Here is a 23,103-nt window from a genome sequence, read left to right as displayed (position 1 = left end):
TCAGGTCTCAGAAATACCCTTTATTGATCCTTGCTTCAATAACATGATCCAGGAAAGAAGTATTCTTCCTACTCTAAACTGTCTATTTAATCAGAAATGTATAAAAACTTGTACATTGGGAGTGCATCACAGGAGAAATACCGCATTTTGAGATTTTTCCAAAGTACATTTTTTATATTGGTGCCCAGATGTTGGTGGTTGAAGTGGGCAGGGCAAATGCCTACCTCTAGCCCTCTGGTAAACTGAGGGTGAGGATATTGAAAACAAGCTCCAGGAGATCACCCTGGAGTCAGATTTGGGGGCTGTCAGGCTGGAGCTTCCAGATGTTTAAGTCCTGGCCAGGTGCCCATAAGACACACCCCTTGATCCCTGCAGGCCTGATCACAGGCCTGGACCTCACAGACTCCACCCCCCATTGAAAAACAAGGCATTTTTCACACCTACAAGCTAGAGGTGACATGTGGCTTGCTTAAAGACTCTAAGGGAAACAACTTCCTTACAGCGTATATTAATAATTAAATACTAAGGTCTTTGCTGCAACATTGTGGGTTAGAATAAGAACTCTCTGGCTGAAGAGTATTTCTATCTTTTGTTCATCTATGGTTGAAGATATTGTAAACCTGGGATTATTAAAATAAGGGCAAAATTTTATCTCCATAAACAGAGCTAGACAATGTCTGTGGTCTTTCCCAAACTAAAAAACTTAGCACACTTATTATTCCACCTTTGTAACAGATAAAATCATATTTATTGATCATGAGTTGTTACCTGTTCAGCAAAAACGCCTGAAAGCACAGGCATCTTTAACCTCTTTCACAGAGTTGCTGGTTCTGGAGTTTTCTTAACTCCCTTATCATCATACAGCATTTGTTAATCTGAAACTCCCAAAACTCCTCCTGAGGTAGAAATCTTAGCATATCAATGTATGTACATATACACTAGACAGCAAAACTTATTAAATAATTTTATTCTTTTGTCCTTTATATTGCTAACAGGAGCCCAGTGTTAAGCATATTGAAAACCTGAAGAAATAAAAAAATTTTTGGTTTGCATAAAGCATGTATAAAAATTTATTCAGAGAAACAAACAGCTGATAATTATATTGCCCAGTTTTAAGAGTGACAAAAATAAGAATCAAAATAAAATATATTGATGGTTTTATTAAAATTCATTTGCACAATTTTAGCTAACCAATCTGTGCTAATGAAATCCAAGTTAAAGTTATAGCCAGACAATATGAGAGAAGACACTGTGTGTGGCTACTTAAGAATATTTCTCAAAGAGAATCTGCTTTGTGCTTAGAACATAGCTAGGTTTACCATTTCAACAATTAGCAGCAATGAACATTCTCAACTTTTCCAATAACCGTTCTATAATAGCAAGGAAAAACTGAAAATAATATTACCACCTTTTAACAATGGACATAGATATTGGAATTGCAGCTGTTCTAGGTGCTTAGATTTTAAAAAAAAATTAAAAAGTGAACATACTAAGATCCTTGGTTAATTATCTTTGATTTTTTAAAAATCACAAAATATAAAATATTTGCTTGCCAGTACAGCAGGTTTAACCCACAAGCAATAACCTGAATATCTTTTCTTTATCAAATACTTTAACAGTGCAAAATGTTAGTAGTCTCAGTACACACTGCTCACCACATTCTGTTTTTGCAGCCCGATGATGAATCCTCCCAGGAGGTGTCTCTGCTAAGAAAGATCTACAACCGTCAAAAAAAAAAATACAATGATGTGCTTGCATACCAGAGTGTCAAAGGTAGAGAGGCAGTTTTTTATATGCAAGCAAGAGGTGGAATGTATAATCCAAAATGTCATCAAGGCAATAAGATACAGTATTAAATCTTTCAACACAAAAACAAAAAATAGTTTGCTACTTTGTACAGTACTCGACATGGACTAGCAGATCTCGATGCTCAGTGGCTGGATACTGTACGCTGCACTTGGGACATTCCACCAGGCTTTCGTTCAGTGCAGCAGAGGGACTTTTTGGTGAGGCAACCTTTACTCTGTTTTCAGTCTCTCCTTGGAAAGCGACTAATGGCTCTGTGAGGGCAAACTCATGGAGATGTTTCTGAAAAATAAATTTTAAATGAACACCATCTGTATATAAGGCACACTGTTCAGCAATTTTAACTGTTTCATAAATTCCCTAGCTGCCTCAGCCCAGACTTTCTTCTGAACCTCTGCTCATCAATATTTTGGTGGTAATATATAAGGTAGTTATAAATGACTAAGATAATGACTATAATTACTCAAATTGACAAGAAGAGTACTGGGGTTGGGGGTTCATATAAATGGGAGGCCCGTGTGCCAGGCTGACTACATTTGCTAGTTGGGTAAATTGGGAAATGTCAGCAACAAAGAACTGTATAAAATTAAGAGCAGCAAAGAATTTTAGTATATCAAAGAGGCTATACACAGAAATGAATAAAATATTATATAATACCTTTGAAACTTTCCTATTCCCTATTTTTTTTTCCTGAAGAACTTAGAATAGTTCAAGTTTAAGGAGTATTTTTATAGCACACTATGAAAACCGTGGATAGTAGAAACATGAAGAAAAGTACAGGAAAATTACAAACTCACATATCCTCTGGTTTCCTATACTTTAAAAACAGGCATTAACAGAAATGATTCTAACCTTTAATTTTAAATATTATATAAGTGCCTGAAATCAATGACATACTAAAAAAATAAAGCCAGATATATATTTTATTTTATTAATATAGAAGCTACAAATTACTTGTTTTAAAAAATCTATTGTTTTTCTCTTTTGAAAATGGAGGGGTTATATTTGTAACATTTCACCTTCTCCAAATATTTTGCAGTATTAGGATAAACTGTGACATGTGTATTAAAGGGACCTATACACACAGAGGTGCAGATACACTCTCCCATGGGGTTTGATCTAAAAGCTTATTAGTAAGATGAAAATAATTGAAAAACTATTTCCTCATAGTAACAACATTATTCAAAAGGTTTATGTTTTTAAGTATTATGTTTTCAAGGTAATCTCCCAAAATATGCCTAACCTATAACATACCTAAAAAGCATATTAACAATAACAATCCATTATCTCCAAAATCAGTCTCCCTCTCTCTCTCTCAAAACATAATTTCAGTTCAGGATTCTACAGCAACCCCACCTTCCACCCTCTTCCCTAAATTGGGTGCTATTTAGTGCCTCTAGAATCATAGCATCTGGAGTGGGTGAAGAACAACAGTAATGTAATTATTATTTTGTGGCACTGGTATTGAGTACAGTGCACTACACCACTGAACTATGTCCCCAGCCTTTTTTATTTTTTTGAGACAGGGTCTCACTAAGTTGCTGAGGGTGGTCTTCAGCTTCAATCCTCCTGCCTCAGCCTCTACAATAGTGGGAATTATAGGTGTGTACCACCACATGGGGCCTGTAATATAATTATTACCAAGAGTTGCATAATGTCTCTCTTTCTGAGCTCTGAATTGATGTCCTATGGGTAGTTGTTTCAAACAAGGCAGAGGCTTGCCTACTTATTTGAGTTAAAGTTAGCTTTTCCTTAAGCTGTATCCTATTGGATTGGGAAATAATTTCACATACAAATAGAAAGACAGCAGAAGAGAAAGACAGAAATGTTGTGTTAGACATTCCAAACTCACCAAGGATTCCAACTGTGTTATCTGATTTCTTGCTTTTCGGAGTTCCTTAAGAATTATATGCAATTGATGCTGCATATTTTGACGATCAAGTTTTTCATTTTCAAAGTCTACAGTACATGCCTGCATCTGGCCAGGAAAGACAATTACAACTGAAAGTCATTGTCTAGATGCTTGCATTTTTTGTTTTGTGGTACTGGAGATCAAATCCAGGATTGTGTGAATACTAGGCAAGAGCTCTACAATCGAGCTACATCCCCAGTCTTAAATGCTTACATTCTGTATTAGTATAAGGAGAAAACATTTTTGTACCACCATAATAAGAAACTCATCAGTGCACAGTGAGATGTTACTAAATGTGGCTGAGGACTGGGTTTATCCAAGAAGCAATGCCAAGGCTTGAGATACAGGTAATAAAGAGCAGCTATGGAAATTGCTGGTTGAAATTATCCCATCCCAATCCTCTCTGTGGGGCGCTGGGGGAAGAGTGGGGGAAAGGAAAGAAATGGCTATTCCCTGTTTTGGAATATACTAAGAATCTCTGCTCTACATTTCAAGAACAAATAGTATATTTTTGAATTCTGCTGAAGGTGGCCCGTGTGTGTGTGTGTGTGTGTGTGTGTGTGTGTGTGATACTGGGGATTGAACCCAGGGGTATTCTTCCACTGAACCCTACCCCCAGCCTCTTTTATTTTTTATTTTGAGGCAGAATCTCAATAAGTTGCTGAGACTGGCCTCAAGCTTACAATTATTCTTTCTTAGCCTCAAGAGTAGCTGGGGTTACAGATGTGTGCCACTGTTGCTGGCAGAAGGTGGTCTAATTAAGAGACTTTTAGGCTACGTAGAAACTATGGTCATAGGGAAAGAGCAAAATTTACCAAGGCCAACATCAACTGGTTAAATAAATTGCCATCTCACCTCAAAAAATCTGGTTTGGCTACCCATAGGAATATATGGGTACAAAAGTTCAAGTCATTTTAGAACACTTTTCACAACTTTCAAACAATTCTCTATAAAACAGTGGAAATATGAGGGGAAATTCCATTTCCTAACAATTGAACTAAATTTAGAAGCAACCCCAGTGAGTACCTGTTGTTCCAACAAAGCTACCCTTGTTTGTTCCTCTTGCTGCTTTAACAGAGATGTGTAAAGAAACTGGACCTGTTGGATGCAAAGAGAACCAACATTGTCTCAGCTAATCTTTCATCACTTGACCAGGGAAGCATGAGAAGCTCACATCACAAGTCACATCTCTAACCAGGACACCTGCTAGGTGGGTGACTCATTCCAGCTGGTGGTTTGATGGCTCTCTACCGAGTACTTTCCTGGCTCCTGAGTTCCCTGAGTCAACAGATTGGCCCCTGCAAACAACACCCAACTCTGTGGTGGCCACACCCCTTTCCTGGAGGTTCTGACATCCGCCATCATTTCAGAGTAGGAAAACACAGTGGGTAGTGCCTGGCCTCCATGGCTGCAGAGCTGGAGCCACATTTAATCCTATCTGAGGAATCTTTCCCAAGTGTCACTTGTAGCTCGCCCCATAGACAGAAGTGAGAGCAGTAAAGACGGAAAATGTTTGACTATTAATTTTCCTTCCCCCGAGTCTTAACCTCTGGAGGATTTTTTATAATTAGCTATTATGATAGTAGTGTTAACACTGACTTTTATTTAGTTTACAGAGCACTTTTACGTTCCCTCCATTGCCCCTCACAAGAGCCCTATAAAGCAGGTAGAGGTTATTATTCATTTGACCTATGAGTCAGAGAAAGAGAAGGTAGGTGATCTGCTTAAGACCATATGTCCAGATATGGACTCCAAATGTTCTTTCCATTACTCTATGCTTCCAAGCAAAATTTAAATTAATGACTTTCTGTCAAAGTAGTATTCAATTCTAATAATTCTAACTTAGTAACTCCAACATCACCAAGACAAACTGGCTCAAAACTGTGAGTATAATGAGACTATGGCAGGCACTATGTGGATTTACTTGAGCACAATCTATCAAGAAGCCAGGATCAACCTTATTCCTTTCCCTACTTTACATCTTCTTTTGGCTTCTCACACATACCTACTTCCTTCTCACTCAGAGGGAATTTCCACAAAGTTACCTTGCTGGTCTTTCTTATCATCAGGTTTTTTTCCAAATACCATTTCCTTTAACAGGCCTTACTCACCCCAATTTCTCTGTCATATCACCTAGTTTTACTTTCTTCAGTGTATTCACTTACTTGGGTCATTCTTTATGGTCTGTTTCCATGCCAGAATGTAAACTCCCATGAGGGGGCAGGATGTTATTTCAGTCCTTGCTAACTGGCTAGTGGTTAAAATACTCCCCGACACTTGGTAAGTGCTCAATGAAAACTTTGAATTATGAGTAATGAAGAAACTTTCTGGTCAAGTTTACCTGAGATAAGAGCTCTTCAGATCTCTTCCTCTCTTCCTCAATCTTTTCCCTGGCAATATCATTCTCCTCTTTGAGTCTTTGTATTTTCTCTGTTTTATGCCTGTCATCTTCCAGATCTGCCTTTCTTTGTGAACACAACAGCTGATTTAAATCTTGAACTTCTTTTTGAGTTTCTTCATATTTTCTTCGAAATTCACTAAGTTCAAAACTCAACTGAGTTATGGTTTGTCGTTCAACCTCAAGATCTTTTTTGGCATTTGCCAAGAGGTGGTTGTAGTATTTTTGCTTCTCTTCTTGGAGATAACCTATGATGAACAACATCATGGCAAAACTAATTTCATAAAACCCATAATATTCCTGAGAACTTAAAATTCAATCATGTTTCTATAAATGAGATCAAACCATTTCTTCAGCTCACAAAATGAAGAGTCAGGAAAGGGAGCTATGGATGATATTTGATGAATTAAGAAATAGTAGTTCAGATACTTTATTTGAAGTCACAAAGAAGTCACAAAGAAGCACTAGAAACAGTTATATTCTGTAGGAAGATGAAGTCCCTGATGTCTAAAGATAAGTCAAAAATAGGGACAAAAGCTCATAATTTAGCATATGGAATTAATTACCAAAATTAAAGATAGAAGTATGAAGATGAGATGGAAAAGGCAGGGTAGGACACTTCTGTACTGTCACTAGATTATTTTAATAAATGCTTATATTACTTTAAAAAAAAAACAGAAGGCAGGAGGACAAAGGGAGAGAAAGTGGGAGTAGAGAGAGAACAGACTCTATTACCAAATGAAAAAATTAGACTTGGCCCAGAACTAAAATCCTACTTCCATGTGCATATATAAAGGTGTCACAGTAGTAACCTTGTCCCGTTAGGGCTCAACACCTTGAATTACCTCTAGAGATGTTCCCTTGATATTTTCCTTTTAGCATTAGGTTCTTTTTAAATATTCAGATGTGAGACTTCAAGATGAGGCTCTGGCTTCCCTTGCTCTACACATCTCTTTACATAATTCAAGGCTGCGTTTCCCTCAGGGCTGTCAGGCTTTTAAGCAGTGCTTCTTTGCACGGGGCTTCTCTTTGTCCTGGCCTGTCAGCTAGAACTACAGGACCCACTTCTTCATTGGTAAAATGAAACTAATGGCCCTTCCTGCCCCACCTCTTAGAGCTGTTGTCACACTCAACTGGGATCAGTGTCAAGTGAACTGCAAAGCACTTGGCAAAAAGATAGTACCATGAGTAAGAAATTTCATCTGAAGTCTGTAGTGAGGTTCAAACGACTAGAGAATAATCTATAAAACTTATTCTTTCTCCAGGGGTTGACATGAATTGGTGCTGAAGGGAAGCAATGTAAACAGACAGCTAGTGACCAGGGCAACTCTGAGGGAAATCAAGCTGGAGGACTGTGAAGGGGGCCAAGGCATGCACAGGCAGAGGAGACATCATGACTCCAGAGGTGCCAGTCATGGCCCTCCAACCCTATCTTGTGCCCTCTTGTCTGAAAACACAAGGCCTGGAACAGACCTGCAGAATGGGATTTCTTACCTCAAACTCAGAAGACTCTTATTTTACTTTCTAACACCTATCTATAAAAACCTAAATTTGATGAATCACTCCTTTTGGAAAATGTCAGGCCTGTCCCCAAAGAACATTTTTGTACCTTCTGATTCAGTCTTTTTTATCTGTTGTGGGAGTGAAGGAGCAGCTGTTTCCGTTTTGTTTTCCAGCTCAAAGATCTTTGCTAAAAGTCCTTTAACGTAGGCCTCTCGTTGCTGATCATACACAAGCCACTGTTGATTTTTCTCCAGAGCCTTATAGTGAAGATGAAAGAAAATCAATGGTATAATAAAAACCAAAAATCTTCAAATGGACAAGGGGGTCCACCTGATGTAATGTTAGTCTTTTCTAACACTTAAAAATTTGTATGGCCCATAGAATAATTATGGTCAACCATTATGTCACATACCTTGAGAATCCACAACAGTATGGCAAAGTCATAATTTACATGGGATTGAGTCCTGTTAATTGCTACTTCCTATATACAGCTCACTTTATGTCTGTGGACACTTCATGCTCTGTAAACTACTATGCCTTTGCAGCAGACAAAGAAAAGCTGCTCAGATCCCACTTCAAGAAAAAGCTTTGTTGGGGCTGGGGATATAGCTCAATTGGTAGAGTGCTTACCTCCCATGCACAAGGCCCTGGGTTCAATCCCCAGCACCACAAAAACAAACAAACAAAAAATTATTTTGTGTCTGGAAAAAGAAAAATGAGCTGATCATGAAACCGAGCTGTAATTTATTTGAACTGAACATAAAACACAATTTTTGTGGGCTAGATGTGTAGATCAGTGGTAGAGCACTTGCCTAGCATGAACCAGACCCTAAGTTCCATCTCTAGTACCTGCCCCTCCACACACACACACACACACAAAGAAGAAAAAAAAAAAAAAAAGAAAAAGCTTTGCCTGGCTGCAGGTAGAGGGGTTAGCTGGCCACCTCTTGCTATTAACTCCTTCAAGTCTCTGTGCTTTGGGGCTGAGCTTAGCCAACAGCAAATCAAGGACCTGGTGACTTCTGCCCAACATGGGACATTGCTCGGGAGTAGTTTCTGGTCTGAAGTTCCTATGGAGCTGATAAAGACCTTGTCAGGTTTTTACCAGATTGGATGGTCCCCCGTGTATCCTTCCTTTTCCTGTCACATATATTGCCCCACAATAAATTACCTGCATTTCTAACTCCCCTTCAGTGTCTACTTCCTGGAGAATCAAACTTCAATTGCTCCCTTCTCTTTATTACCAATTTCACCCTTTATATCTGTTAGAACTCAAGTAAAACCCCCCAAACTGGGATTGTTCGCCTTTCATACAGGGGCTTCATACTTGCAGGAGATTGAATAGTGTCCCCCCAACCTCATGTCCATCTGAAACCGTAGAATGTGATCTTATTTGGAAACAGGGTTTTTGAAGATACAATTGGTTAAGATGAGGCTATACTGGAGAAGAGTGAGCCCTAAATACAATGACTAGTGTCCTCATGAGAAGAGAAGACAGATGTCCAGTACTCTAAGAGGGCCATGTGATGGTAGAGGCAGAGGCTGGCTTGCTGCCACAAGCTCAAGGTGTTTGCAGGCACCAGAAGCTGCCAGAGGAAAGGAAGGGTCTCTTTCAAAGCCTTCAGAGAGAGTGTGGCCTTGCTGACACCCTGATTTCACACTTCTGGCCTCCAGCCTGAGAGATAATACACTTTTGTTATTTAAGACACCAATGTTGAGGCCATTTGTTATGGCAGCCCTAGGAAACTAATACAGTGCTTACTGATGCAGTTTTTAGTAAATGTCAACTTACTTTTAAAAATGGTTTTTACTTTATCAACCATCTTCAGCTTTTTCTCTGTTATTTCTCTCAAACAGATAATAAGATCATGCTTCTCTAAAAGAATTCTCAATCTTCAAGTACAACATATACTCAAAAGTAACGAATACTAATAAAACAAGCAGAGTCTGTTTAACTGAGCGGGGAAATGAGAAGCAATTCACTTGACAATTACTAATATTAGTTTTTCATTTCCATCATATTGTCCCCTCAAGAAACTGGAGATGCTCTCACAGCCTAGTGGATCACCTAGCTTAAGATTCAAAACTTACAAATCACAACTATGCTTGTCTGCAACAAGATACTGGGAAATACCTAATACTTTAGTGGCTGAAACAGAGTGGAATGGCTATGTAGTTTTATGAAGCACCACACAAGCCCCAACTGTGAGAGCGAGCAAAGGAGGCAAGAGAGTCTATGAAAGAATCTAGCAGTTCCTCACACACTCTAGAACAATAAATTTGGAGCAGCTCAAAAAAACTGCCCTCAGCAAGTTCTCTCTTCTTACAAGCCACCAGTATTTTTATTGCCAATCCAACCTACTGGGCATGTAACTAGTGACCTTAATTGTGTCCCAATGATACATCTCATTTTAACTAGATCATGAGTCCCATGGAAGGTGGGGTCCAGGCTTGTTTCGGTGTTTGTTTTGTTTTATATTTCCATGCAAGCATTCACTGCTTCCACAGCAAGGGGCTGTTTGTGAACAATGATGATAACATTAATTGGTACACAATGGCTACAAGGACCAGGAAGCAAGACTGCACCCTTGAGTCTCCAACTGAAATTTGAGCGTTCACAGGAGACAGGAGAGGCCAAGAATGAATCTAGCAGTTCCTCACACACACTAGAACAATACATTTAGAGCAGCTCAAAAAGAATCAAACATTTTCAGAAGTCTATTAAATAGTCACTGATTAATATACCAAAAATGCAATAAAACCCCTTTGTAATGAAACTAAGATAATTGTTTCTAAAAGCTTACAAGTGTTTAATATGTACTTCTTGTGTCATAATTTGTCTCAGATCTGTTGTGCTGCATTATTATCAGGGGACATGGCAAACAGGATGTACAACTCATATGCTTCAGGGCTGCCAGAAAGAGATGACACAAATACAAGGGTCTTGACAAAAGAGTTGCATGGTGTAACTTTAATCAAATAAAACATACATACTGGAATGCATCTTCAAAAGGGTTCGATTCTTTTTGAACCACCCTGAATTTGTATTAGGTATACCAAGGAGGAGGAGCTCCCCCAGCCCACAAGCTTCCATCTCACTCTGAAGGGATAAGGAGGGACAAGTGGTTAGTACTATTCTTTTTTAAATTTTTTTTTAATTCGTTCTTTTTAGTGGTTAGTACTATTCTTTAACCTCTACATATATAACCAGACTTTTCCCCAAAGAACACTGGCTTTGTACAACAGGAATTGGAACCTATTCATGTATATGCATTGGGATGGGCTATAAATCCAGGGTTCATGGTAGTTCACACCTTGGAGACCTATGACAGAATTCACAGACCTCATTATTAAATATGGATGTCAGATTATTAACTTTTGGAAGAACTACACAAATAGCCCTCTTGATCTTAAAATGACCTATCATGCATGGACAAAATTCTATTTTAATCTCAATTTGAAAATAGAATAATCAAGTTTCCTTTGAAAGTAGCCACTCATCCCAGGTCCCTAGTTGCAGGATGAAGCATGCTAAGGAACGTGAAGGTTTTAGTTGTGGATCAGGAACTCTGCTTTCTGGTAAGAACTTCTAACTCTTAAAGACACATGCAGTTGAGATTCATACCCACAAAGATCTGCATGCATAGAAACTCACAAGTCTAGAGGGTTCTCTACTGCTTTGTTAGGCTTCTTCTACAAGTCCAGGTATGTGGACTTAAAGGACTTGCAGTATTTGCTTTTTGTAGGATTAGGAGAAGGGTTAAGTAAACAGAAGCCATCTCCAGAATTAAAGACTTAGTCCAGGCCACCACCCTATGATACTCTGCTCTCTGTACTCATCAGGCAACTTTAACAGTGCTTCTTTTTGCTTGGCTTAAGAGTTCACTATCAGGGTGGAGATATTGTATACCCATTCTGTATTATAACCTCAATGATGTAAAGTTCCACGAATGGATGTTTTCATTGTAGTAAACTGATTTAATGAGTCTGTCTCTTTAGTGAAACTTAGTGATAGATGTACAATCGTCCAGTGTACTTTCTTTCAACTTTTCTGTGTGAAAGATTTCATAATAAAATGTTGGAGAAAAATAATCAGCCTCAAAGAAATATGAATACTAACATCTAGACTTCATAATAAACTTAGTATAGTTGAGAAGATGGCCAAGATTCATGGCTTATCTCAAAGTAGGCTGCAGTAATCACTTTCTTATTTAGATACACTGCAATTCCTAGTGAAGTTCTTGTTCATATTCTATGCATCTTTCAAAGAAAAGACTCACAAGGACCTTGGGTTCATGCTCAAATTTAGTTGCTAAGAGAGGTAGCATTGTATATTGTGTATATCTAAATAGCTATAATTTACAGTATGTTCAACACTAAAGAAACCTAATTTTACATCAAACTTTACAAATTTACGCCTTTAAGAAGGAAATAATTTAAATCAACATCAGATGATTATGAAATATTTTTCTTTTAAAAGAACTGGTGGATACTTTACTGAAAAAGTATCCACTGACAAAAAGTATCCACTGACAAAAATGCGCATTGGTAGAAGATTTAAGAGGCTATATCCTAAAAGGCCACATGAAGGCGATGTTACTTCAATAAAATAAGTGTTTCTTTATTCCACACTCTGCATCTGTTCTTTCTTCTAATAGTGTCAACAAATGGATATCTATCAATAAATAAATATTGATGTTATTAGTTTTTAATCTCTAATATCAACATTGCATTAGTTATCCCTTCCATTCTGTGTCATCTACACATTTGTACGATATGTACTTAACATTTTCATCCAATCAATAAAAACATACAATATGGGCAAAACTGAAGTCCTGTGGAATACTGCTAATGTTCTCCTTCCTCTTTTAACAGGGATCCACTAAATATTCTGTGGGCAAAAATTCCAAAGTAGGTTAAATATGTTACCCTCTACTGGAGGAATTTAAAAAAAAACATGTGGGTCAATTGATAAAACTGGATTAAGGATGGTAGATTAGATAGAAGCACTATGTCCATGATAAATGTACTGAGATTGCAGTCCAAGCTAGTCATGTAAGAGACTATCCTCCTTCTTAGGAAAGATACACTGAAATATGTCAGCTTAAAGGATGATGGATATGTGTATCCTCTCAAATATTTTTTAAAAAATACTATGTGTCTGTGTGGGGGTGGAAGTAAAAGAGAAAACAAGAGTACAAAATGGGGCAAAATGATAGTAATGGTTGAATTTTGATAAAGAGGATATGGGCATTATATGTACCATTCTCATGCTTGGAACTTCTCTGCTCATTTGAATTTTTTCTTTTTTTTTCTTTTCTTCTTTTTTTAGAGAGAGAGAGAGAGAATTTTTAATATTTATTTCTTAGTTTTCGGCGGACATAACATCTTTGCTTTTATGTGGTGCTGAGGATCGAACCCGGGCTGCACACATGCTAGGCAAGCGCGCTACTACTTGAGCCACATCCCCAGCCCTGAATTTTTTCAGATTTAAAAAAGTTAGTTATTGTTTATTTCCCTAAATTCTGTTTAAAAATCAGATTGTTAAAATTAAGAGGAAGAAATACTTATTAAAACTTCCTTTTAGCTATTTGTTCTATCTAGCTTGTACCAACATAATTCTTAAATACAAAAGCATTGACATTTGACAATGTTTACAGCATTAACTCCAGGTAATGCATTATTTCAAAATGTTGGTCAGATCTAAATGATAGCTGAGGAATGATACAGCTAGACCTTAAAAAAGGTATACTATTTTTAAGGGTTGTAAGTAAAACAGATTGTAAGCTTCAGTAATACAGGATTGGGAGAAGGGGCAGAAAAAGGCAATAGGAACTATCTGAGAGCTATAATCTTAGACAAGGTGGCATTAAAACAACCCTGTCCCAGCCTCCCCCTAGAAAGTGATATTATAGAAACTTCATGAAGTTAACTGGGGGAAGAGCATCCCTGTTAGAAGGAACAGAAAGAAAAAAGGTGATGCCTTCAAGGAGTAGCTGAAAAACCAGCATGGTAGAATTAATGGGAAACAGAAGATGTATAAAGTAAATCATTCACAAATATGCACATCTAGCAGGACTAATACGCATAGAATGTGATAAAGTTCAGTGTGATATATAACACAAAAAAAGCCTATTTTGACAGTTTAAAAATTATATTGCTTCTTTATTTTAGTTACCTCTAGGTAAATCACTTTGAGAAAGGTACAGTAGCGCCCTGTCAGACACTCAGGAGATCTAAATTCTTTTAAAGATCAAATAGACTTCAAGGGACACTTATCAGATAAAATAAAGCAGGAATCTTAAGAGCATGCTTATCAGGGTAGACATGCCAGTAACATTTCTGCAATCAAAATATCTACCTACCTTTAATATATCTATTATTAAAACTTAAAGAAACACTGATAGCAGTCATATGTCCTCAGTTTATTCAACTCCTTGAAAAACTACCTATCCATTTAAGATGTAAGTTTGAAATAACACAGCTTTACCAATATACTTAAAAAAAAAAAAAAAAACTCATATCAAATTCTAGAGAAAAGAGTACTGAGTGTACACAGAAATGTTTTTCCTTTTCAAACCATAAAAAGCAAATCCTGGTTCCAAAAGAAAGATTTCCAAAAAAGAGAATATACCTTGCATGGATAAACAAAGAGAAGAAACCATAAATTAAATTACATTATAATAATAAAATAGTTGGGCAAATTAGATTTAGGTGGAGAAGGGATGTTGTTGAAATATGTATTAGCAGCAGGTAATTTCTAGGGTTTTCTAAACTAAACAGAGCACTTAAAGGAAATAGTTTTCTTGAATGCTTGGGAAGAGACTTAGGCAACGATCACAAACCACTCAGTTCTCCTGTTTTACAACTAGATTTTTTTCAATACTCATGTTTCAATTTCTATGAAATTTAAGAAAAGATGAATAAGTCCTCTTTACCAAGTAATTAACAAAAAGAAATAAACTTACATCTTTTAGCTGTACTTCCATCTCATGAATATTACTCATTGATGAGTTGAAGCAGTTTGCAGCCACAGTCTGTAAATAACCCAGTTATTAGTTAAAGGTATACTTTTAACAACAGAAGTTTCCTTTTTATATTTATACTTAGTTCCATAAAAATATAGTATACTTCTCTGGGGAATCTCAAAATCCAGATCTGGTACGTGATGGTAAAACATCAACCTAGTGATAGTTACCAGAGGACTACTGTCAGAATTAAGATCTCCTGGAAGCTTCCTAAGCAAGCTGTAAAGCCTGAGATTTCAAATCTCATTTGACTTCCGAGATGCTCTGGACCCCAGGATCACCACAACAGCCTTTCATGCATAAGAATAAACTAGTGGTTTTTACCAAAAACTGTCAAAACAAAACAACTGCGCTATTTCAGTGAAACCTGGAAAATATAAATTGTCAAACAAAAAATTTAAAAGTGTTTTTATTTTTCAAGAATTATATTTTGTAGGCTGGGCACAGTAGTACATGCCTATAATCCTAGCATTATTGACATGGGAGTCCGAGACAGGAGGATTACAAGTTTAAGGTCAGCCTTAGCAACTTAGTAAAACCCCATGTCAAAATATAAAAAGGATTGGGGATGTAGCTCAGTGGTAAAGCACCACTGGGTTAAATTACCAGTACATAAAATAATGATAATAATAATAACATTAATAAAAATAATATTACTATTTATAATAATCACAATAATTAGTACTAATATTTTAGATTATTACAGGTTGAGTTATCTCTTATCCAAAAATGTTAGGACCAGAGGGGTTTTGCATTTCATATTTTTTCAGCATTTGGAATATTTGCATATACATTATAAGATATCTTGTGGATGGATCTCAACTCTACACACTAAATTCATTTATGTTTCACACACACTTTACACACACAGCCTGGGGGTAATTTTGTACAAAATATTGAGTGTGCCCACATTCTGACTACCACCTTAGTCACAAGGGCTCAAGTGTGAGAATTTACACCTGTAGTGTCTTGCTGGTGCTCAAAATGTTTCAGATTTTGGAGCATTTTGGATTTTGGGATTAGGATGCTCAACTTGAAATAATATTAATTAGTATTAGTTCATACAAATTATATAAAACTCAAACCTAATTTCTCTCCTCTTTTTTTCCTTCATTTTCTCATACAGGAAGAAAAAAAAGATGGGAATGCTCCCAGGGTAGCCTACAAACTTAAAAAAAAAAAAAAAAAAACAACTATATTTTGGAGTGTTTGGATTTTCTTTGGCTTTTTTTTTTTTTAATATCATATATAAGGAAGCCCCAAATATTTTTTTACTCACATTAATATATAGCCCTTTCTTGTTCAATTTAGCCTTCCAGGTAGGAACTATGACAGAGAGGTTTCACTAAATACTTTTCTTTTTTTCCTTGAACAAACTGTAGACTAGTTTCCCAGTCATCCCTGGGGTTAGTGGAACCATGTGATCTAATCCTGTCTAATAAGTGTAAGCAGAAGTGAAATACGCCAGTCCCAAACCTGGTCCCAAACTCTCCCAGGCAATTCTTTCTATATCACAGCTGCACACAGAGCATCTAGTGGAAGACTCCCTCCCAAAGGACACTAGAAGCTACTGGATTTCTGAATGATTCTGTGGAGCAAAGCCTCCTACATTCCAACCTGCCCTGGATGGTGACAGGAGGAAAAACAAAAATCAACATTTCTTGTGAAAGACACTAAGATTTGAAGGCTATATGTCACAGCACCTGAACATATTGATGAGCAGAAATCAACACCAGACAACCCACAAAATTATTTAAGAATACATCTTTAAAAGTTAAGAGTTCTACTAATGTTCACATCTCATATTAAAAATACAGAAACTAGCTGGGTGCGGTGGCACACACCTGTCATCCCAGCTACTTAGGAGGCCAGCCCTGGGAACTTAGCGAGATCCTGTCTCAAAATAAAAAGGGTTGGGGAATGGAGCTCAGTGGTAGGGGGTTTCTGGGTTCAATCCTCAGTACCCCCAACCCCACCACCAAAAAAAGGGAAAGGAAGATGGGTGAGGGACTAATTCTTAAACTTCTAGAAGAGATTTTAGAAGCATTTCAAGTCTGACTATAATGTTTCATGAGTTTCAGGTTTGTGGAGTTCTCTAGAAAACTTCAGCTCTTTGCACTGTTATGGAGAAACACTCAATTACCTATATATGAAAGTATGCACAAATGTATAGGTCAGATTACTAAGTCCACTCCAAAGGTGAGATAAAGTGCAAAGACAAGACCATTAATAGCATTGAGACATTATATATTCGAAAGCTACAATTATAGGTAGTATTAATAGTTTTATTAATATTAATCAAATTTTCAAATTTCCAAAAGAATCAAAAGTTTGATCAATAAGTAATCCTTTACAGAACACTCAGTATTGACAGGTACTATGGTAGGCACTTTACACTGTCACATTTAATCAGTATTCTTATCTGGTTTTACTAATATGGACACTGAGGCTTAAGAAAGAGGTCTGGAGAACCCTGTCATTGTCTCTAAGGTAGAAGTTAAGGAATTTATTCAGTCACACAGCTAGCAAGTAGCAAAAAAATCTTCTAGACCCAAGTAAGTGACCTGTATGTTTACTATGCTATCTCATCATCTAGCAATCATACTTCAATAAGCTCACTTTTCCTAAGAATTACAAATTGTATTCTTATAATTTAGAAAAACCCTTAAGTTTAAAGAAATTATTAGCACCTGTGATACACGAAGTGTGCTGGCTTTGCTTTCAAGTTCAGCAAGTCTTGCTGTTGTAGCAGACAATTGTTTTTTCAAAACATCTGTTTCTTCAGTTAAGGACTTCAACAACTGTTCCCTCCTTTCACCTTCCTTTGTTTTCTCTTCCAGCTGTTCAAGCAATGCATTTGTACTATATCTGGCCTTCAGCTGGTCTCTGAGTCGATGTATTTCTTTGTCCTTCTCCGTGAGGTGATGAGCATTTTTCTCCCTCTCAGCTTCAAGAACTCGAATTTTCTAGATATAAACTAAGAAGACTCTTAGAACAAAGCCAGGTCAAACATTCAGTGAAACAATGTAATTCAACAAGCATTTATGAAATGTTTATTATATGTCAAGTTGGTTTTATGATACCAGGATCAAAAAGGAAGATAAAACCAAGTTCTATGCTCAGTTCCCAGAGAGATAAGTGCTGGGAGCCATTAGCCAAGTAGGTATCCAGACTGCGGCATTTGTGCCCAGCCAGACTGTGGCAGATAAGCCAATACATCAATTTATGCTCTAGGTAACATACATATACAATGAATAGGCACAGACACAGAGAAAAGAAAAACCAAGGGTGGGGAGAGAAAGCTAAAGGAAAACTGGCACTCATATGAGTATTTTAGAATCTTCCCTCCAAAATATCAGCTTTTATAAACCTAAATGCCAAATGTGGGTCCCCCAAGATACACATGTTTTTTTAGTGAACTTGAACCAGAAGATTTGAAAAGTTATGGACTATAACTTAAAGATGAATTAATCAGCCTACTTATGGCAGGTAAATGATCTGGTATTAAATCTAGAAAGTGATCTTTAAAGAAGTGTTCAACATTTTCCAAGATCTGAAAGTAAGTACACTATTATACTGCTGCTGGCATAAGGGGGAAAAGCCAATAGAAAGATGATAGAAACAATTGTTCGAATGACTAAGCAAAGAGTCAAATTAAAATTTGCATTTAAGGAGAAAAAAAGCAATTATTCAAATAAAAAACAGGGAAATTAAAGTTTAGGTAGAAAATTAAGAGGGGATTTTAGTTGGCCACAAGCTTAAATCAAATCAGTAGTATGACATAGATACAGAGCCAGACAATTTCTGGTTTTAGTAGAGTAAGATATTCAGTAAGTACATATAATAGTACCATTTCAATTTGTTAGCCAAAAAACATTTGGGGACTGCTCTCAATTTGGGGTGCATAATTCAGAAGGGATACAGACAAACCACAAAGTGTTGAGGATGATAAGCCAGAGAACGTGTTTTCTGCAGAAAAGCAAAAGGAAGCAAGATTTCCTCAAATGTCTGATAAAATGTATATTTGGATAAAGGATAGACTTGTTCTGTTTAGTTCTAATGGGCACAATTACAACATATGGGAATAAGTAACAGAACTTGAATTTCAACGGCTTATAAAGGAACAAAGCATTTAGTACTTGTCAAAGGAGCAATGAACCAGAAAGACATCTCTCAGGAAAGCTATAATATTCCTTTACCAGAATGCAAAATAACATTTGTTTATAAAATGGTGATAGTTCATTTCTCAGTGCTTAAGTAATTTATGTTGTATAAAAGTCAATAATAATTCAGTTCTATGATGTGCCTATAAATGAAATTTAAAAGAATCAAATGATACTCTTTAATCATTTGTTTACTAAATTTGAACAATAAGAGCACTTTTGTAAAATAGATGAAAACCAAACTTATTTTTAGATCCTCCCAGTTCTAATAAGTTCCCTGTGCCATAACAAATTAAAAATTAGAGAATCTGAAATATAGTTAAATAGCATGCAAAATGCCAATGCGTGGAATAATTTTATCTCAAAGCACCTAAAAGCAAAGGTTACGTGGAAAGCAGCCAATATGCATGATAAAATAGGTTTTTAAACATTTACAAATAAATTTGAATACTATTTTACATTCTGAAATGAATAGAGGATTTAATATCCTAAATGGATAAATTTGATTTTTTTTACATTTAATGAACTAATAGAAAAAAAAGATAGTATGATTATTGCATAAATAATCCTATAGTAAAAAGAGATATAAGAATGGTACAGTATCCTTAAAGTACACATCAATGAATAATAAATCCAGTATTCCAAAAAGCATGAAAATACAACACTTATAGACAATTAAAAAACAGGGGCCTGAAATATTGCTCAGTGGTAAAACATTTGCCTAGCATGCTTAAGTTCCTCGAGGGGGGTTTGGGGAGTGACAAAATTTATATTTGAATATCTTAAATACATTGTGCCATAGTTTGAATGTGTCCCTCCAAAATTCACTTAATCTTCAATGTAATATGTTGGGAGGTAGAGCCTAATAAGAGGTGAAGGAGATAAACCAAATAAGTCTTTTTCCTTTTTAACTTACTCAGTCTGTGACATTCTATTATAGCAGCAACAACAACCAAAACAGACTAAGACACAGCAAAACAAAAATTCATGTCATTAAGCTAAATAACAAAAAAGCTATAGGAGGAATTATGAATTAGGTTATAACTTTATTTTATGTAACTGAAAAAGAGACTACAGTGTTGTGTTGAAGGTGCAGAACTATTGTCTTTATTTCTGAAACAAACTTAGTATGTGATAATCTCAAAACACCTAAGTACTGAAGTATGTCTAATAGTTAGCAAAGTCGAACTAGGAATTTAAGATTCCAAATCCAAGGGTCATCTTTCCAAAACTAAAGAACTGAGTGGAACAAGAGTAATGGTGGCATCAGGAAATCATAATACATCATTTTCTAAGAAAGCTTATTACAACCTGAAGGGCTAAAAGATCATGTACCTCCAAAAGTCTGTGTTTGTCTTTATCAGTCAGTTTGCCTTTTCCACTTGTGATTTCATCCACTGATGTTTTTAAAGCTGCAATTTCTCCCTTAAATTTCTCTAATGCAGTTTCTGATTTCGAGTTACCAGGCTTTGCTCCCCATTTACTCTTCATCAACTCTTTGGGACTTTTGGAAGACATCTCTGAAATGGTCTATTAAAGACAAAATTCAATTGTATTTTATAAGTCTAAGAATTTAAATCTCAGGTTTGAAAGTAAGTTTGGTCTAAACTGAAATAATATATCCAAACCAGTGGAGTATGAAAGAAAAGATGGAAGAAGATATCTGGAGTGTTAGGATTTTTTTTTTTTTTAAATCTCAGCAGACACATGCAGAATAGTAACCTTCTAAAAATATCAATTTGCATACTTATGTTTTATGCAGTATTCTGCAAATGTGGTAGAGTATAAGTTTTTGTTTGAAAAACAATGGAGGGGTCCACAATCATTACAATGAAGCCTGAAAGAAGTAGGTCACAATCAAGGACATATCATACCCAAGTATAAAAAGCGGTAGTAGGGCTGCGCTTGCCTCGAATGCATGGGGCTCTGGGTCCGATCCTCAGCAGCACATAAATAAAATAAAGGTGCTGTGTCTATCTACAACTAAAAAAATTTTTTTTAAAAAAAAAGCTGGTGGTAAATTATCAATTTCTGAATTTATTGGCATTGAAATACCTTTACTTAACATAATGGTATATCCTCTATTTTAGAAGATATGATTAATTCAGCTCTATCTTAATAGCCATTTGAAAAATCATAGAGGGAAGAATCGAGGAGAATCCAAGAGGAAACATTTATAGGAAAAGAGGCACAATATTCAGGGATTTAGGCAAAGAAAGGAATTAAAACAAAGGGTCAAATTAAGTCTGATAACCCTTCTAGATGACATTTTAGAAGGCCAAATATATAACACAAACTAAGCAGGCAAATATATTGTGCAACATACTATACATATAAATAGTACCTAAAAATGGCTTTAGGCCTGGGGGTATAACTCAGTGGTAGAATGTTTGCCTCAAAAATGCAAGGCTCTGGGCTTGATCCCTAGCATTACGAGAAAGTAATTCTTCATTAAGGAGATTTTAAAATGCCATGTATCTCATGGTAAAATAATGGCAATGTGATTAAGGAATCTAGAAGAGTGTAAGATCTTTAATCCATAGAAAAATTACTATAGAATATTCTATTTATTGAGTAGCCTAATGATACTAGGTACAAATAGACAAAAGAAAAAAAGACATGCTTCCTGTTCTTGTGGAGCTTTTGATGCAGTAAAATAAGCAAACAATAACAGGAAACAAACAGATTAGCAGATTCTTTTTTTTTTTTTTTTGGTACCAGGGATTGAACCAGGAACACCTAACCACTGAGTCACATCCTCAGCCCTTTTTATGTTTTATTTTGAGACAGGGTCTTGTTATATTGCTTAAGGCCTCGCCAAGTTGTTGAGGCTGGCTTTGAACTTGGGATTCTCCTGCCTCAGTCTCCCAAACTGCTGGGATTACAGGCATGTGCCACACACCTGGCTAGATTCTCAAACTGTAATAAATACTATACAGGAAATGAACAGAGTAAAAGTGCAGTAAAAAAATAAATAAATAAATAAGGGGGGGGTCTACTTAGAAAGGATGGTGGGGAAGTGACTTATAAAGTTGTTCTGGGTGAAATCAGAAAGCCTAAAAATACCATAACTGTGTTGTCGACTTAATTGAACAAACCACATATCTAATGGTTGGTCCCAGACTTTTGCCCATTATAAGGTTTAAGACTAAGGGAGCTAGTAAATCTGGTGAGTCAAATGCAAGGTTATGGTGTCTCAGGAACCTGTTGTCATGTTAGTTCCTTCTTATGTGCTTCTGTTGATATCACCCTTTGAACTTGATACACTGGGTTAACAGGACAAGTCATTAGGACAGAAAAAAATATGATCAGCAGAACTTGAAATAACTGGAGATATTTGCTTCCTAACCTTTAAACACGGCCTGCAGTGAATGACTATAGTTTCCAGCCTCTAGCCTAGACCCCACTAGCATCTCCCCAACCATCTACTCCTACCAACCACCTTTCCCTGAATTTTCTGTTCTCAACAGGGCCCCTGTTCAGACCTTGCCTGGCAGTGGCATCTTCTTCAGGAACCCCTCCCTCTGTTACCTCTAATAAGGGATGCCTCCCACAAAGCAACCTGGCACCCAGTAGTATCCTTCCCCAGCCTTTTTTTTTTTTTCAGACTTCAATAATTACTTCAGGGGCTGCATTTTGAAAAATTATTATTATTATTATTATTTGGTTATCTATATAGCCTGACAGCAGGTTCTCAGAAATGATTTGCTGAATGGCTGAAGTGATCTATATCAATCTGGACAGAAAGGTGACCACAGAATTTCAATCCAGTAAACTGCACAAGGCATGTATTACAGTACATGTATTGCACAATTTAAAAAGTCTGTCACAAAAAATCTCACGTGGGCAGAGAGACACGAAAAGAAAAGCTTCAAAAAGACACTAGTTTTCTCATCTCTAAAATGAAGGCGTTTGTAGAAGGGATACGAAAGGGTTTGCTGATCAGTAAAAGCTGTATACTAACGAAAAGACCTTGGCCAAGTCACTTGGCCTCTCTGTAAGGACGTGATAATACGCACCGCAAAGTCCAAAGGAGAAATCGACAATACGATGGTCGAGAGGCGCCCACCCCGGTGCCAGGCACTAAGCCAGCAACAAGAAAAGGGGTACAGATCGGAGCCGGCAGAGATTGCGTCCGGGGGTCGCGATATGCCCACCAACCCCGCCTCCCTCACGGTCTAGCCCGGCCAGGAGGCTGCGGCAACACGCCTCTACAGCCACCCTCCGCGACCGCCGCCCGGGGTTCAGCTAACACCTGAGGTGAAGTACAGCGCACGCTGTCTGCCCCGCCAC

At 36.8% G+C, this 23,103-nt stretch overlaps 1 protein-coding gene across 1 annotated transcript; it reads right to left on the bottom strand.

Annotated features, from left to right (window-relative positions):
• Positions 1-950: 950 nt before the first annotated feature.
• Cep55 (centrosomal protein 55) lies at positions 951-23,097 on the bottom strand. The gene is made up of 9 exons (XM_015500131.2): positions 22,830-23,097; positions 20,146-20,340; positions 17,338-17,613; positions 14,588-14,656; positions 7,726-7,876; positions 6,060-6,364; positions 4,745-4,816; positions 3,659-3,784; positions 951-2,088 (listed from the first exon to the last, which is right to left on the bottom strand). The coding sequence occupies exons 2-9, from the start codon at positions 20,326-20,328 to the stop codon at positions 1,888-1,890; spliced, it is 1,383 nt and encodes a 460-aa protein (XP_015355617.1). The 5' UTR covers positions 20,329-20,340; positions 22,830-23,097; the 3' UTR covers positions 951-1,887.
• Between the last annotated feature and the right edge of the window lie 6 nt (positions 23,098-23,103).

The sequence above is a fragment of the Marmota marmota genome, unplaced genomic scaffold (assembly GCF_001458135.2).
Source record: "Marmota marmota marmota unplaced genomic scaffold, marMar, whole genome shotgun sequence".
In the NCBI taxonomy this organism is placed as follows: Eukaryota; Metazoa; Chordata; class Mammalia; order Rodentia; family Sciuridae; genus Marmota; species Marmota marmota.
The sequence above is the reverse complement of the archived record's forward strand: the minus strand, read 5'-3'. Positions and strand labels throughout refer to the sequence as shown.